A 16,746-nucleotide genomic window follows, 5' to 3' on the forward strand; every position below is an offset into this window, starting at 1 on the left:
CCCATGGCTTCAAAATTTCCAGATATTTTTCATTTCTAGCATGCACTGCTTGATCCAAAAAATGGAAGCGAGGCGGAAAAGGAAAGGTTTGCTAGCTCAAAGAGAACATTACAAGGAGGCAGAAAAACAAAGCAAGAAAGATTTCATGAAAAATAGATTACAGGCTCATTTAAGTAGTAGATGTGTATGGATTATTTTGGAAGGTGGGGGTAAACAGTACTTGCTAGGAACGTCTTCGCAATGTCCTAGCAACAAGGCAGGACAGAGGGATGCCCATCTCTGGGGTTTTTGGCCACGATTCGGGAGGTACATAAATAACCTATATCTATAGCCAGGGCACTATTCAACTTTAGTCTAAGTCGGGGGTCTCCAAACTTCTCAATCAAAGGGCCAGTTTACTGTACTTCAGACTTTAGGGGGGGGCAGATTGTGGCCAGTGAGGGTAGAAAATGTCCCAAGCCCAGTATCAGTGAGAATAAACATTACCTCAGGGTTCGTGGTCAGTAGAAGGAGTAGTGCCCCAGCATTGGTATCAGTGGGATGAATAGTGTCCCATCATTGGTATCAGTGGGAGGAATAGTGCCCCATCATTGGTAATAGTGGGAGGAACAGTGTCCCATCATTGGTATCAGTGGGAGGAACAGTGTCCCATCATTGGTATCAGTGGGAGGAACAGTGCCCCATCATTGGTATCAGTGGAACAGTGCCCCATCATTGGTGTCAGTGGGAGGAATAGTGCCCCATCATTGGTATCAGTGGGAGGAAGAGTGCCCCATCATTGGTATCAGTGGGATGAATAGTGCCCCATCATTGGTATCAGTGGGATGAATAGTGCCCCATCATTGGTATCAGTGGGATGAATAGTGCCCCATCATTGGTATCAGTGGGATGAATAGTGCCCCATCATTGGTATCAGTGGGAGGAATAGTGCCCCATCATTGGTATCAGTGGGAGGAATAGTGCCCCATCATTGGTGTCAGTGGGAGGAATAGTGCCTCATCATTGGTGTCAGTGGGAGGAATAGTGCCCCATCATTGGTATCAGTGGGAGGAACAGTGCCCCATCATTGGTATCATTGGGAGGAACAGTGCCACATCATTGGTATCAGTGGGAGGAATAGTGTCCCATCATTGGTATCAGTGGGAGGAATAGTGTCCCATCATTGGTGTCAGTGGGAGGAATAGTACCCCATCATTGGGGTCAGTGGGAGGAATAGTGCCCCATCATTGGTATCAGTGGGAGGAATAGTGCCCCATCATTGGTATCAGTTGGAGGAATAGTGCCTCATCATTGGTATCAGTGGGAGGAATAGTGCCCCATCATTGGTATCAGTGGGAGGAATAGTGCCCCATCATTGGTATCAGTGGGAGGAAAAGTGCCTCATTATTGGTTTCAGTGGGAGGAATAGTGCCCCATCATTGGTATCAGTGGGAGGAATAGTGCCCCATCATTGGTATCAGTGGGAGGAAAAGTGCCTCATTATTGGTTTCAGTGGGAGGAATCATGGCTTATATCCTTCAGAGGTATAGTGCCCCAAGGGCCAGAAAAAGGCTAGCAAATTGTCGCATCCGGTCCTCGGGCCACAGTTTAGAGACCTCTGGTCTAAGCTGAACAGTTTGTTATTTTCTACAGGTGCCCCTTACTTGCATAGGCAGTTTTTTGGTAAAGGTAAACTAACCCTTTAGGATTACAAAGGGGTCTTAACTATTCTCTACGCAATCTGTGACGTAACAAAAGAAAAAAAACACATTACAGATATAGGTCTTTAGATCATTTAACTTGAGTCTGAGTTCACATCCTTTCCCTTAAGTCTCCTCTTTCCTTGATTTTACATTCTTTTGGTCATACAATAGTTGTGATGGTCAGGCGTCCAAACTCCCGGCCATATATTTAGAAACAAAAACTGGATTACCAAATCTATTAAGAAGGGTACCCAAAACAAGGACAGTAAAATTTGGGTAATTCAATATGGCTGGCTTACCCTACATCAGCCCTAACGTCCACAAATGAAATATTGACTGCTAATTGCAGATGAAGCAGAGCAGATGTCTCCTGATGTTAAATGCTGAATTGTGACACAAATGGCCTTTAATTATTTATCCTTGACCAGTCAATTAACAGGTGGGACAGTTCTAAGATGCTGTCTTGTATCGTCTGTTGATTAGATATGTTTAAAGCCCTGGCAGGCAAGACAGCATTACATTTCCGTGTACTCTCAAGAGATTTGGACTGAAGAGAACAGTGAGCCCTGCCAAAAAGACATTTGGGAGTTACGCTGCAACTGTCAAACCACTGATGGTATACAAACTCAAAAAGAAAAAAGTAATACACGGCTACAATAGTCATTCAAGCATTCAAACACTTAGACAGAGATCCCAGTTCAACTGAAAGATGACATAATAAGAAAAAATGATTGACAGTCTTGGGATATAAACTACATTCGGGGTCTGTTCTTTGCAAAACTATTGAGAAGTAACAACAGATGACAAATCTTTGCTAGCAGAGGTCACACACAACCTGATTTGAGCGCTGCCTGGGAAGATCACACAGTACAGGCTTATGTAGGGGAAAATGATGAAAAAATGATTCCCATTATTAATCTTACACAGAGATATTTCAATTGTTGGAAAGTCTGTCATTGTTCAGTGAAGTTCCCTTTTGTGGCTGCTAGGTCAAATAGTTGGGGCAGCTTTCGCCACTATCTCGTTGTTGGTTTTCTATGTTCAATGTACAACCAATGATTGGACAACTTTACTCAAATAACCAATCAAATCTAAGCAATAAAACTATACAGAACATGTTGCAGCTAAATCACTGATGTGTTCCCACATCAACCAAAATTCAGAATTATATATGTGTAGTGCAACCTCATAGCATCTGGTGTAATTTCAAAAATAATCGATGCAGCGTTGTACATTCATGCATGCACATAATCCTATTCCGTGAGGCAAAAGCTTAAGGCTCCATGTACACTGCAGCTGAAAATCTCACGTTTAGGAGCTTTTCTTCGTTTTTTCAGCAGCCCCTGAACTCTCCCTAATGTTTTCCTATGTGTCCATTAACACATCGTCATTTACAGTCAGTTGAGTTTACAGTCATTTTTTTGATCGTACCAAACTTGCATTCAGCAGAAGATTTTATCAGCATTTCAAATGCCAAACACGTGTAAACGCGGCTAACTGCGTTTATAAATGTTTACGTTTAGAAGCGTTTTTTTTTTTTAACTGTTCTGTGTCCAGATGCTGTCCAGAGCCTTTTTTCATCATCAGAAATGCATGCAAAGCGTTTTCATGTATTCAAATGGACCCGGTACACCAGAGCAGTCAGTTCCAGGTTTTGCATGAAGGAATAAATGGTAGAACGTGCTGCATTATGCTCATGATGGGATCCATAGTGAATACAACCAGAAAATACAGGTCATCTCCACACATACTGCTCTCTCTGCTTCGGCTCTCTCTATTTCTCTCAAAATGTCTGAAGTACAGTATTTTCTGGCATATAAGACTACTTTTTATACTTAAAAATATACCCCAAAAATTGGGGGTCGTCTTATACGCGGGGTATAAAATGTGAACCTTGAGTTTGTTTGGGTCAAGCTGGCTGGATGTGTGGTAATACTGTACATACAGTATACTGCGCTGAGCCAAGCTGGCTCAAAAGAAATGTCCCTATGACAGATTAATCTGTCAGCCCGCTGGATGTGCGGTATATACAGTATACTGCGTTGAGCCAAGCGGTTTCAAAACGTACCGGTACGTCCCTACTGTAATCAGCCTGCTGGATGCGGCTACATACAGTATACACTGGGCCAATCACGGTGAGTGATGTATTCTATTAATGAATACAAAGCCTGCTCAGAGGTGTCACAGGTTTTGAAACAGCTTGGCTCAGTATACTGTATATACCGCACATCCAGCGGGCTGACAGATTAATCTGTCATAGGGAAATTTGTTTTGAGCCAGCTTGGCTCAGCGCGGTATACGGTATGTACATTACTGCACATCCAGCGGGCTGTATATATACTGTATACTGTATGTAGCCGAAGCTACCGTAGTACCGCACATGCAGCGGTAACCATCTGATTTAGAATTTGATCCATATGATGACTGTCTTACAAATGTATCACAAGATGTCATTCATGAACGTATGATGTCAGAGGATGAACATGAGGATTTTGAAGGATTTTAAGTACCGGTAAGTCATAACCATTTCAATTAAAAAATCTGATGTTTTTAAATGGTGTTGCCTCGGAAGGGGGGTAGTCTTATACGGCGAGTATAGCCCAAAACCTATGTTTTAACTGGAAAATTAGGGGGTCGTCTTATACACCCAGTTGCCTTATACGCCGGAAAATACGGTAGTTAATTTTTTTTTACTGTTTTTCAGTGCATTTGGGAAGGTCTCCTGATGTTATCTTTAAAAAACACTTCTAAACGCAAACGTGCATAAACGCAGTATGAAAACGCGGCTAAACAGATGTTTTTTAACCTACGTTTTCCCGCAGTCAGTTTCCATCAAAGTGTTTTCCAAACGTCCCATATACATGAGCCCTAAACGTAAAAATCAGTGCTCCTTTTTATATCAACAAAAAAACTCCAAAAATGTGTCTTCAGTGTACATATTTGAATTCTACCACTAATTTTATATATATATATATATATATATATATATATATATATATATAGGGGCTGGACAAAAATATGGAAACACTACATGATTTGCAGGTGTGAAAGCGAAGACATGTTCCGCGTTGAAAACGGGAGTGATGTAACACACTTTTGCTTCTGCTGTGTGATGAGATAAGAGGTGGGAAGCCTCACTTTCGTCATTCACTGCGTGCGCTGCTTGTAATACAGAGTCATGTCAGAGCTTACTGACCTTCAAAGAGGGAAAATTATTTGTGCAGCTTAGCTGGTACCTCTGTGACTGAAGTTGCCAATTTATTTGCCTTGTCAGGAGGTACAGTATCAAAGGCTATGATGGCATGTACAGTTTCTGGGAAAACGTTAATTGATAAGCATAAGTACGGTCAACTGACCAAAAGAGAAAGGGACATTGTGCAGAATTGTGACCTGGAATAAGAAAACAACTGCTGCAAAAGTAACTGCAGAGCTCAATCTCAGTGTTCAAGGGCCTCAGTCTTTATGGGACTGAGATTGAGCTCAGTCTTTGGATTGAGAACAATAATAGAGGGGAAATCTTCCAAGCCAGAAACGAATTATGGTGACACCCCAGGATTCCCTCACTTTGGAAGGATTTGCTACAACTTCCTGGTTTGGCAACAGGACACAGATGGCAAAAATAAACTGACGGGTTATAACCTTCTCCTACTCCATCCAAAACGAACGGACAGGGGTTATAACCCTCCCCTACTCCATCCAAAATGAACAAAAAAGTTTTGGTTTAATTTACACTTTATTACTTCAACCTACTTGCATAAGATGTTCAGGCTTACACAGCTTCCACCCCTTTATTTACCACTTAGAAGTTCTTTGCTCTTTTTACTCACATTTTATTGATTTCACCAATTATATAATAAAGCAAAAAAAAGCGCCTACATTTTTTTTTAACCACTTGCCTACCGGGCATTTTTATCCCTTTCCTGCCCAGGCCAATTTTCAGCTTTCAGCGCACTTTGAATGACAACTGCACGGTCATGCAACACTGTACCCAAACAAAATTGTTATTTGAGACATATAGAGCTTTCTTTTGGTGGTATTTAATCACCACTGGGGTTTTTATTTTTTGCTAAACTAAAAAAATGACTGAAAATGTTGGGGAAAAAAAAAGGTTTTTTTCTTAGTTTCTGTTATAAAATGTTGTAAATAAGTAATTTTTCTCCTTCACTGATGTACACTAATGAGGCTGCAGTGATGGGCACTGAGGAGGAGGTACTGATAGGTGGCACTGATGGGCATGGACAGGAATCACTGATGAGCTCTGAAAAGGCAGCACTCATATGTGGCACTGATAGGCGGCACTAATTGGAATGGATAGGCGGTACTGATAGGCGGCACTGACAGGCAGCTCTGATGGGCACTGATATGTGGCATTGATGTACACTGGTGGGCACTGATATGTGGCATTGATGTACACTGGTAGGCACTGGTATGTGGCATTGATGGGCACTGACAGGTGACACTGATGGAGCTACACTGATCATCAGTACCCTGATGATCAGTGTAGATGTGCGCTCTGAGTAATGCCAATTACCGGCTTTCCCCTCCTCATGAACTGTCAGCGGGAGAAGAGGACTCCCGATAACCGGCATTTCCTATTTACATCAGCGATCAGCTGTGATTGGGCACAGCTGATCACATAACAAAGCCAATGTCATCAGCTCTTTACAGTGATCAGTGATCTGCTATGTCCCAGGGACACAACGCACCGCTGATCACCGCGCCACGCGCCCCCGAGAGCACGCACGTCATATGCCATCTTCCCAGAATGAGAGAACCGCCGCCCTCCTGTCATTACCTTATATGGCGGGCGGGAGGAGGTTGAAAAACCTTTTTATGTTCTTCTTTTACTTTTGTAGCTTAACTAATAGCTTTTTACGCATCTAAATAAAGCCACCAAAATTGTGGCATCACATTTGGGGTGTCATTAAGGGATAATGGCACCCAAAAGCACATCACATAGGGATTGCTATGTGATTTGGAATCGCGTTCCAAATCGCAAATGCAGTAATGTGCCCAGGTAACACTGCCATTCCTTACATAAAATGAGGAATGGAAGCTAATTAATTCAGTTTCTGGGTTAAATTCTGGTGTTAATGACAGGTGGAGTTCCAGTACCTATCAGCACTGGAACCCAGTAAGCTTGAGTACCATTTTTAAATGGTGTTTAAAAACAGAGAATTAAAGAGTAAATATAGGAAGGACAATGGACTGGATTGCTCTTCTGATGGACAGGATGATGCAAAGATTTTTTGGATCCCACAGGTCTATTAAAAGCGGAACTTTACCCATAACAACGTGATAAAATAATGTTCTTTAGCTAGGAACATACATTCCACATTAATAATTATGCTTCCAAAATTAGTGTATACTGTACATTGCCTCCAGCAGTGTTCCAGTTTCTTCTTGCTGAAGTGCAACCATTTTGCTGAAGCCTAGAGTCTTGAGCAGCAGTAAATCTTTAGGCTGTCTGCAGATTTTTAGCAATGCCAAAAAATAGAGAGTAACTGAGCATGTGCAGAGCATGGTGAGAGTGTTTTATTGGATTTTAACCATTTTAAGACTGCCCGTAGCAAATGTATTGGTACAGGGCGCCGCGCTGTGCAAAATCATATAAATATGTGTGATTTAGCATTTCCAGGTATGGGGATTGTGCTCGTGCCACCCTATCTGTGCTACCATTGGCTCCTGAGGATGTTAATCACCGGGTCCCAGCCAGTGATTCCCGGTCTGGACTCAGTGATCGTCGGCGAAGCTGAGAGAGGAGAGATCCGTGTGTAAACAACACAGATCTCTCTCCTGTCAGCATGGACGTGCTGCTTTCTATCTCTCTGCACAGCAAGTCTCCCAAGTAAAACACAACACAATAATAGAGGGGTGTCCACAGTAAAAACACAAACAGCACACGTTTAACCCTTTGATCGCCCCAGATGTTAACATCTTCCTGCCCAGTGTCATTAGTACAGTGTCAGTGCTTTTTATTAGCATTGATCACTCTATTAGTATCAATGGAAATGTCAGTGGCAGTTAGTTCCCCTCCAGTGTCAGAATTACCGCTGCAGTCCCACTATAAGTCGCTGATGTATGCCATTACTAGTATAAAAAATAAATACAAATTTCAGTATACATACTGCCATTTGTAAACGCTATAACTTTCACGTAAACCAATTAATATACACTTATTGGGATTTTATTTTTTTTTAGCAAAGACATGTAACACAATACATTTTGGCCTAAATTTATGAAGACGTTTTATTTTTTAAATGTTTTTTTTTAATTGGATATGTTTTATTGCAAAAAATATTTTTTCTTTCAAAATTGTCGATCTTTTGTTTATAGCGTAAAAAAAAAAAAAATGCAAAAGTGATCAAATACCACCAAAAGAAATCTCTATTTGAGGGAAAAAAATGAGAAATTTCATTTATGTACAACGTTGCATGATCGCGCAATTTTCAGGGATTAAGTAACGCAACGCCGTATCGCAAAAAATGGCCTGGTCAGGAAGGGGGGTAAATCTGGTTAAACAGAATAGGCACTTATCTTTAATGTTTTACATTCCTATACCTCAAAAAAGGGCCAGCCTGAAGTGATCTAGTGATTTATTTTTCTGACTAAAGTTCCACTTTAAATATCTTATAGCGCAAGAAAATAAGTTAACCAAAGAAGCATAGGTGTCTTTCTTTTGTTTTAATACCTTACTAGATTTTCATTGTCGCCGATCCCCTTACATGCAGCACACTCTGTCCTCAGATCCTCTGACTTTGGCTTTTTAAGTAAAGTCATCGGCTGCCTCCTCCTCCTCTCTCTTGGTGTCCGTTCCTACAAATGAAAAATAAAAATAAAAATAAAATATAAAATTGAACTGAAGAAGGCAGCGCATGTTCTCAGATTCTGCTATTTTAACTTGTGTTACCCTGACCTCAGGCTTCTCTTCTTCAAGCAAGAAACTTCTCTTGCGTTTCTGACCTCTGGTCCTCTGAAACAAACAAGAGGTGAGAGGGTCACTTGGAGCGGATGGAAGAAATGTTCTCTGACACACTATAAATCTACAAGGCCAGAGAGAGCTCTTTGTTTTACAGAATAAATACAAATGGGACCTGTCACGATAATAATACAGACAGAGATCATTCCAAGTACAGACCTTCTGTGCATAAACAGGCCATTTTAAAACATTTTTTTCTATTGAAGTTCAACTTGTATCTCAAAAGCAGTTAATGTGTATGTTATCCCAACATTTCATACTCCTGATATTTGTCCGTTGTACCATGTACTGGTGTTAAAACGTCTCCTTTTCTTTTTATATTGGTTCCTTTGTGTGCAATCGCTGGTGAACCTGCCAGTTCCTCTGCTTTCCTATTTTAAACTGACCACGCTAGGCACAGAAGCACATCCTTCTCAGGGTGGTCAGTATTCTGGCTGTGCTGATAGCACAGTCTGCCTGTTCTTCAATGGCCAACACTTGTACTGACACGCCCCCCTGCACAGCTGTTCAATGACAGGATCCGTGTACTGCTGTTTCTCTGCCACCTCCCGACATGCCTCTCTGCAGTCTCCAACCCCACCTCTCCAAGCCCTTTATGCAGCTGAGAACATAGGTTATGTGATCATTTATATTATAAAATAAATAAATACAGTATATACAACTAATACAAAAACCATGTTTTAATTTACTAGAAAAAATAGGGAGTAGAGATCAAACAATGGACTTTACTGGCACATCACGAGACATACACTATATTACCAAACGTATTGGGCCAGCAATCCAAATCATTGGATTCACTTGTTCTAATCACTTCCATGGCCACAGGTGTATATAATCAAGCACCTAGGCATACACACTGCTCCTACAAACATTTGTGAAAGAATGGGTCGCTCTCAGGTATTAGTGGTATAATAACAAAGTGGAAGCAACTGGGAACAGCAGCAACACGTAAAATGACAGAGCGGGGTCAGCGCATGCTGAAGCGCACAGTGCGCAGAAGTCACCAACTGTCTGCAGAGTCAATAGCTAAAGACCTTAAAACTTCATGTGGCCTTCGGACTAGCACAAAAGTGCGTAGAGAGCTTCATGGAATGGGTTTCCATGGTCGAGCAGCTGCATCCAAGCCTTACATCACCAAGTGCAATGCAAAGCGTCGGATGCCGTGGTGTAAAGCACACCGCCACTGGACTCTAGAGCAGTGGAGACGTGTTCTCTGGAGTGACCAATCACGCTTCTCTGTCTGGCAATCTGATGGACGTGTCTGGGTTTGCCATTTACCAGGGGAACAGTACTTGCCTGACTGCCTTGTGCCAAGTGTAAAGTTTGGTGGAGGGGGATTATGGTGTGGGGTTGTTCTTCAGGGGTTGAGCTTGGCCCCCTAGTTTCAGTGAAGGGAACTCTTAAGGTATTGGCATACTAAGGCATTTTGGACAATTTCATGCTCCCAACTTTGTGGGAAGAGTTTGGGGATGGCCCCTTCCCATTCCAACACGACTGCACACCAGTGTACACAGCAAGAGTCCTGACCTCAACCCGATAGAACACCTTTGGGATAAATTACAGGGGAAACTTCGAGCCAGGCCTTCTCGTCCGACCTCAGTGCCTGACCTCACAAATGCACTTCTGGAAGAATGGTCAAACATTCCCATAGACACCCTCCTAAACCTTGTGGACGGCCTTCCCAGAAGAGTTGAAGCTGTTATATTGAACCCTACGGACTAAGACTGGGATGACATTAAAGTTTATGTGCGTGTAAAGGAAGGCGTCCCAATACTTTTGGCAATATAGTGTATAGTTAAAATTCAACATGTTTATTCCAATATTTAAAAAAAAAAATACAAATGTATTGTTCATTTTTTTATTGGATACTGAAATAAACTTGTTGAATTTTAACCACCATATATGTCTTGTGATGTGCCAATAAAGTCCTTTGTTTGCTGGTGGCGAAAGGTGGTTTATACCCCTCTCTTCACCATGCTTTTTTTCTAGTTGATATTGGAATGTGGCATTTTAAACAATCTCTATTGGTTTACATGTTTTAATTTAATGTTCCTAAAAATTACCTTTCCTTTTCGATCAGCAGCCACTGTCATTTTCTGCAACATTCAAAGCAATATAGCAATCTGCAGGCTCTCTGTACACAGATGGCGTACAGAACGCCTCCCAGAAATGTCCTTTCCGGCTTGTGTGATTGGCTCACTGATTTTCCCAAAAGTGTGCACTAAAATACAAGTAAAATTTTAAGCATCATCTGCAACAGGAATTTCAGTTTTGGTGATATACTCTACAAGGGCTTAACACTTCTAAAGGGATGAAGACACTGCAACTTTTCTCATCAGAGAACTGAGAGTACCAAGTGATGAACCAGACCCTCCCATTCAGAATCAATCTGAAAAGAACATGCTAAAATAAACCGCTACCTCTGGGTGACCTATGTACATTGCAGGGATTTTCACAAACATTGTTGCGGTTTCTGCTCTGAAGACAAACAGTAGCAGTTTGTTGTGTGCAAAGTGAATCTGAGTGGGAATGACTTTTTAATATATTGGCTGATGCACTTGCAGGGATCCAAGGAGAATGGCAGGGTCTATATTCCTACAGAAGTGATGAACCCTTTAGGAGCATCTCACCAAAACTGACAATGCCTAGTGCAGACTTCTGGGAAAATCAGTGAATTATTCACACAAGTAGGAAATGACATTTCTGGAGACGTTCCATACATCAACTGTGTACAAAAGCCTCCAGGTTGCCATGTTGCACTGAATTTCACAGAAATTTGCAGCACTGCAGATTGAAAAGGAAAAGTCATTTTAAAAACATTAAAATTACAATACGGCTTGTGCAGCAATTGTATATGCTATATTGTTTTTTCCCATGAAAGTGGGGTTACCCTTTAAGCTCTTAGCATTCTTGTGTGTTGGCGTCACTTGTTGAATGTGGGATGTTGTAGGGGACTCAGCCCCTAGCCCTGTCATTCAAACAACCACCTGCTGTCGCCTTTGTGATTCTAGAACTTCGGCTTTGCCACTAAGTTGTTATCGGCTATTTTTTTTTCATTCAGTTCTATCCAAAGTTTTCTTCTTTGCCTTTCTGTACAGAGACTGAACTCAGAGATAAACATAGATCTTATTTCCACTCCAGCCGTGAATTTGATTTATAGCAAGCGCGTAGGAATCTGAGCGGTAATTAAATTAAATCTTAAGCCTTGTTCTGCTTTTTCTTCATAATCTCATCTTTCTATTTCGCTGTATGGATGAAGTAGTTTCAAATCTGCGTCAACGTGTGCCTTACCTAAACACTTAGTGTTGGCGGACCTTTTCTCAAGGAGCTAACAGTATCACACCTGATGTCATTTTTCAGGGATCAAAAGGCTAGCTTTCTGTGCTGGTGGAAGTAGGGAGGCTGCCACAGTTGAAAATGCTGGTTTTCTGGCTTTGCTGCTGATTACCACTTTCCCCCCCCCCCCCCCCAAAAAGGGGGGAAAATGTCAGTACGTCTTATGGAGCGAATATATAGCGGCCGGTCCGGTATTTCCGCCGCCGACACCGTGTCAGAATACCGGGCCGGCCGCTCAGCTCTTCTCTGCAGCAGGACCTTACCTTAGTCTTCCCGCGCTAGCCTCTTTAGTGTGGGAACCCAGCTGTGACAGCCGGGTGCTCACTGCGCATGCGCAAGAAGCGCTGCACTTTGTGAATGGCCCGGCGTGGTCTGGGACCTGACTGAAAAGAAATATTTTTTTCAGTCAAGTGGGGTTTAAAGCCCAACTCCAAGCACCATATATATATATTTTTTTTTAAACAAGCTTTATTGAAATTGTTAACTTCTGAACAGGGGCGGACTGACCATTTGGAAACTCGGGCACTGCCCGAGGGCCTGGGATCAGTAGGGGGCCCCATGAGATGCCCCTGGTACCTTTTTCATAGGCTTTTTTGAGTTTGGGCAAGGACACAGGGGCCCCATGATCCCCTATTGCCCGGGGGCCCCATGAGTTGTCAGTCCGCCCCTGCTTCTGAAGTATATTAATTTAAACTCTATTTTCGTCAGATTAAAATCAATGCTTTCAGTGTATGGTTCAGCTCTCTCTGTGCTGGAGAGCAGTGCTGATGATTTTCTCCATCCATGTCAGAAAATTAGGGTTCCGGTATGTCACAAATCTGGTGACTCACGCTGGGGGTGCAGGCTGGGGAGGAGCCTGTCCTGGCTGGTTGTATGAAGTGAAACAACAAGAAGCGCACCAACCTTGTGCATTACCTCAGTAACCAAAATGTATTTAGTAAAAGAATGGTACTCACAAACAGCGAATAAAAACAGGCATGTAAGTCCTCCCAGGGACTTCAAAGGCAAGAGGCCAGCACGAGTCCCATCATGGGGGTAGGCACTCAGTACAGCTGACGCGTTTCGAAGGTCATGCCTTCTTCCTCAGAGCTGAAGCCTGTTTTTATTCGCTGTTTGTGAGTACCATTCTTTCACTAAATAAATTTTGGTTACTGAGGTAATGCACAAGGTTGGTGCGCTTCTTGTTGTTTCACTTCACAGTTCTGTTCGGGCTTCCCCAGCATTGGCTTGGAGCTCCACGACCTTGTATACTCCGGTGGTTGCTTTTTTGGAGTTTTGATTTCATCTACTCACCACCGGCCTGGGTCCCGGAGCGCAGGAGAAATTGCATTTGGTTCACTGGCTGGTTGTATACAATAGAGAGAACCACCTCAAATGCCACACACCAGCAGAGCCCGATAGTCACAGTAATGACAGCAGCCTCAGCCTGCCTCCATCTGCACATCCCCAACCCGATTCATCCTGCCCACTGGGCTTAGTCATGGAGGTCCATGACTAAGCCCCATGGGCAGGGTGAAACATGTTGGTGGGCGGGGAGAAACAAGTCAATAGGCGTGGCCTGGGTGGAGCCAGACTGAGGCTGCACTCATTACTAGGACTATCGGGCTCTGATTGTGTGCTCCACTTGGCAGAGTGTTTGGAAATGTCCAAGTGCTGGAGAGAAGACACCAGCACCGTTGTCTATTATATAGGCAATGATGGTTGTCAGGAACACAATATAAAATGAGGAATTTAGCAATGACAGCAGAATGCCTTGATGCATTTCACACCATAAGAGAGTAAAGCAGAGGGAACTGAACTGCTGAGAGAATAACCTGAATGCCTTTGTGCTGCCCTTGTGAACTCTGAAGAAGAACTGCTCTGGTGCCTGCAGTTAAAATATGTAAATACCTGAATGTCCATAGCCTGGCCACAGGTTCACTTCAAAGTGGTTGTAAACCCTTACATACTGTATACCCACTGTGTGGTTAAAGTGACATGACTCAGGTAATACACAGAGATTAAACAAATCCTCTTACATAAGTTGTTCCTGTCCAGAATTTATTTCTTAGCTTCAGCAGGCAGAAGGTGGGGATCTGACATCACACACTGCACTGCATAGAGCAGAGCTGAGTGTAAGCTGAGACCTAAGTGGAGGGAATGCACATATTCCCACCCTCTACAAAGTCTCATAGGGAAGTATGCACAGTTGAGGCTGTCAATCACCTGTTGAGTGCTGGAGAGGTGGGGCCATCTCCTGGAATTATCTGGCATCGGGATTGACTGTCAGGAGTGACTCGTGTAGACAGCAGTGGAATAAGAAAGACGACAGAAATCTCACTAGGTGCCTAGGAGAGAGGCAAGTACACACTATAGAAGGATATACTTTGATTTTTATCTCAGAGGTTTACACCCACTAAGGACTGAACTAAAGACAGGTGATCATTATCCACTGTAATGTCTCCTGGGGAATTTTCCAGATTTTGGAAGACAGAAACACTAAGTTGGCCTTGGGTAATGTAAACTAAGTTTACAGTTGAAGTTTAGAGAGGAAGCTGGGGAGTGTGTATAAAATTCATCCAAACTCTAAATGGATGCTATTTAGTTTGCGAACAAAATGTTTATCCAATCCTTTGTTACATCTCTTTTATTCAATGTGATCACATCGCAACAGTAGAGTGCAATGTTTTGAGGCCATGCAGGACCCCTTCATCAGGCATGTGATGTCTCATCGCACACTTGATGAAGGGGTTCTGCATGGCCCCGAAATGTTGCACTCTTCTGCTGTGATGTGATCACATTGAATAAACGTAATAACGTTTGGACATTAAGATCCCTAGTTTGCTGGCAATATGTATAATGAAGGTGAGAATGCAGATGTACAACTGGGGAACAGCTGTACATGGTAACGGCACAGTGGCTTAGTGGTTAGCACTTCTGCCTTGCAGTAATTGGGTCATGGGTTCGATTCCCAAACATGGCGCCTCCTGCATGGAGTTTGCATGTTCTCCCTGTGTTTGCGTGGGTTTCCTCTGGGTACTCCGGTTTCCTCCCACACTCCAAAGACATGCTGGTAGGTTAATTGGCTCCTGTCTAAATTGTCCCTAGTAGGTGTATGTATGAATGTGAGTTAGGGACCTTAGATTGTATACCCCTTGAGTGTTAGAGACCAATGTGAATGTACAATATATATGTAAAGCACTGCGTAAATTGATGGCGCTATACAAGTACCTGAAATAAACCGTCAACGTGAGCCTGAACAAGGACCTGCATGGTAGGATCACCAATTAGTCATTTAATGAAATAGGCAAATTTAAAAATACTGAAAAGTTGAAACATTAACATGCTAAAAATTATATGGGATTTTAACCAATTGCTGCCCGCCTGCAGTCGTTTTACTTTGGGCAAGCAGCGCAAGCAAGCCAGGCAATGTAACTGCACTTTGCCACCTGTCTTTGGGTTTTTGGGCACACATGACCTATGCTGTAATTGGACACAGCATGGGTTAGTCAACAGGTTTCAGCCAATTATTTTGGCTGAAACCTGCTAATTGGCTGTGTCCAAACACAGAGAAGAGTCCTGCATTTACAAACACATGGGACTCTATGTTCACAGAACAGCGATCTGGCTGTTTCTCCTTCTTGCAAAGCAGGGAGGAAAAACAGCCAGATCTGTAAGTAAAAGCAACACTTGTTAAACACTAATGTGCCCAGTGTACTTCAGTGCAATTTATTTCAACTTGTTATGTCACACCGTACTGCTGCTGACATTATATGTGTACCCACATACAGTAAATCAAAATAAAGTGCCACGCAATGTGATGCTACTAAAATATATACAATAACATAACAATATTACCATGTATAGTATATATAATAAAATAATGTGAATAAGTGAAGTCCAAAATTAGTCAGTGACTGGCCTTTAAGACAACTAAAAGATATGTGAATCTACTTGGAATTTGAGTAAATGAGTATTAAAGGGTGCCTGTAGGAGAGCCCATAGAAAAGAGGGATAGGGGGAAGGGAACACAGATTTAGACTGATAACGATGAAGGTCAGAAACCAGGAAAGTAGTACGGTTTTAGAGCTTTAGGTTGTTGGGGGGGATAGGGTAAATATGAAATAAGTTATTTGGGAGGAATGGGAGAAGTTAATTATATGTGGTTTTTTTTTTCTTCTTTTTTTCCCTAACTTGTGTGTATCTTTTTGTATTTTACGGAAAAAAAATTATTAATAAAAAATAATTTAATAAAATATATTAAAAATAAAGTGAAGCCCGAAATTAAAAAACCTTCCGGAGGTCAAGTGGTTAAAAATACTGAAAAGGACATTAACATGTAAAAAACTGTATGAGCTTTTAACGTTTGGGATTAGCTGTGATTTTAGAGCCTGTGTTGATGGGTTTTGATGGGAAAATGTAGCGTGGTTTTGACACCGATTTGCGATGCATCTGTGATCATTCAGAATTCATTTCAGGTGTAGCTGACCTGCATATGACCAGCTTCAGCTGATTTTGCATTCTCGTAGGCACCATCCACATGGGTGTGTTGTAATGCTGTGAATCCCAGCAGCATGAATGTACCGATTCCTGCTGCGTCTCACAACTGTGTGGATAGCAGCGACCGCCGAACCCATACACTACAATGACAGGCTGTCAGCGCCCACAGTTTGTAAAGCCAGCGTTCGCTTGTGGTGAACAGTAGGTGATCACTGACTGCGTAAATAGGCAAGAATAGCTGCTAACAGCCTGGTATTGCAGTTCATAGTC

The 16,746-nt window shown here is 42.4% G+C and overlaps 1 protein-coding gene across 7 annotated transcripts in view; it reads right to left on the minus strand.

Annotated features, from left to right (window-relative positions):
* The window catches only part of PHF14 (PHD finger protein 14), a 370,565-nt gene that overhangs the window by 203,334 nt on the left and 150,485 nt on the right, over nucleotides 1–16,746 (minus strand). For 6 of the 7 annotated variants that reach the window (XM_089654591.1, XM_089654588.1, XM_089654587.1 and 3 more), the window contains 2 exons: nucleotides 8,599–8,655; nucleotides 8,374–8,498 (listed from right to left, as the gene is read on the minus strand). In XM_089654591.1, coding sequence (XP_089510717.1) covers nucleotides 8,374–8,498; nucleotides 8,599–8,655 — 182 coding nt within the window. Of the gene's footprint in view, nucleotides 1–8,366; nucleotides 8,499–8,598; nucleotides 8,656–16,746 lie in introns of those variants that run through there. The other variant, XM_089654593.1, reaches the window with a different exon arrangement.

The sequence above is a fragment of the Staurois parvus genome, unplaced genomic scaffold (assembly GCF_062004578.1).
Source record: "Staurois parvus isolate SC_StPar_1 unplaced genomic scaffold, SC_StPar_1.0 ptg000779l, whole genome shotgun sequence".
In the NCBI taxonomy this organism is placed as follows: domain Eukaryota; kingdom Metazoa; phylum Chordata; class Amphibia; order Anura; family Ranidae; genus Staurois; species Staurois parvus.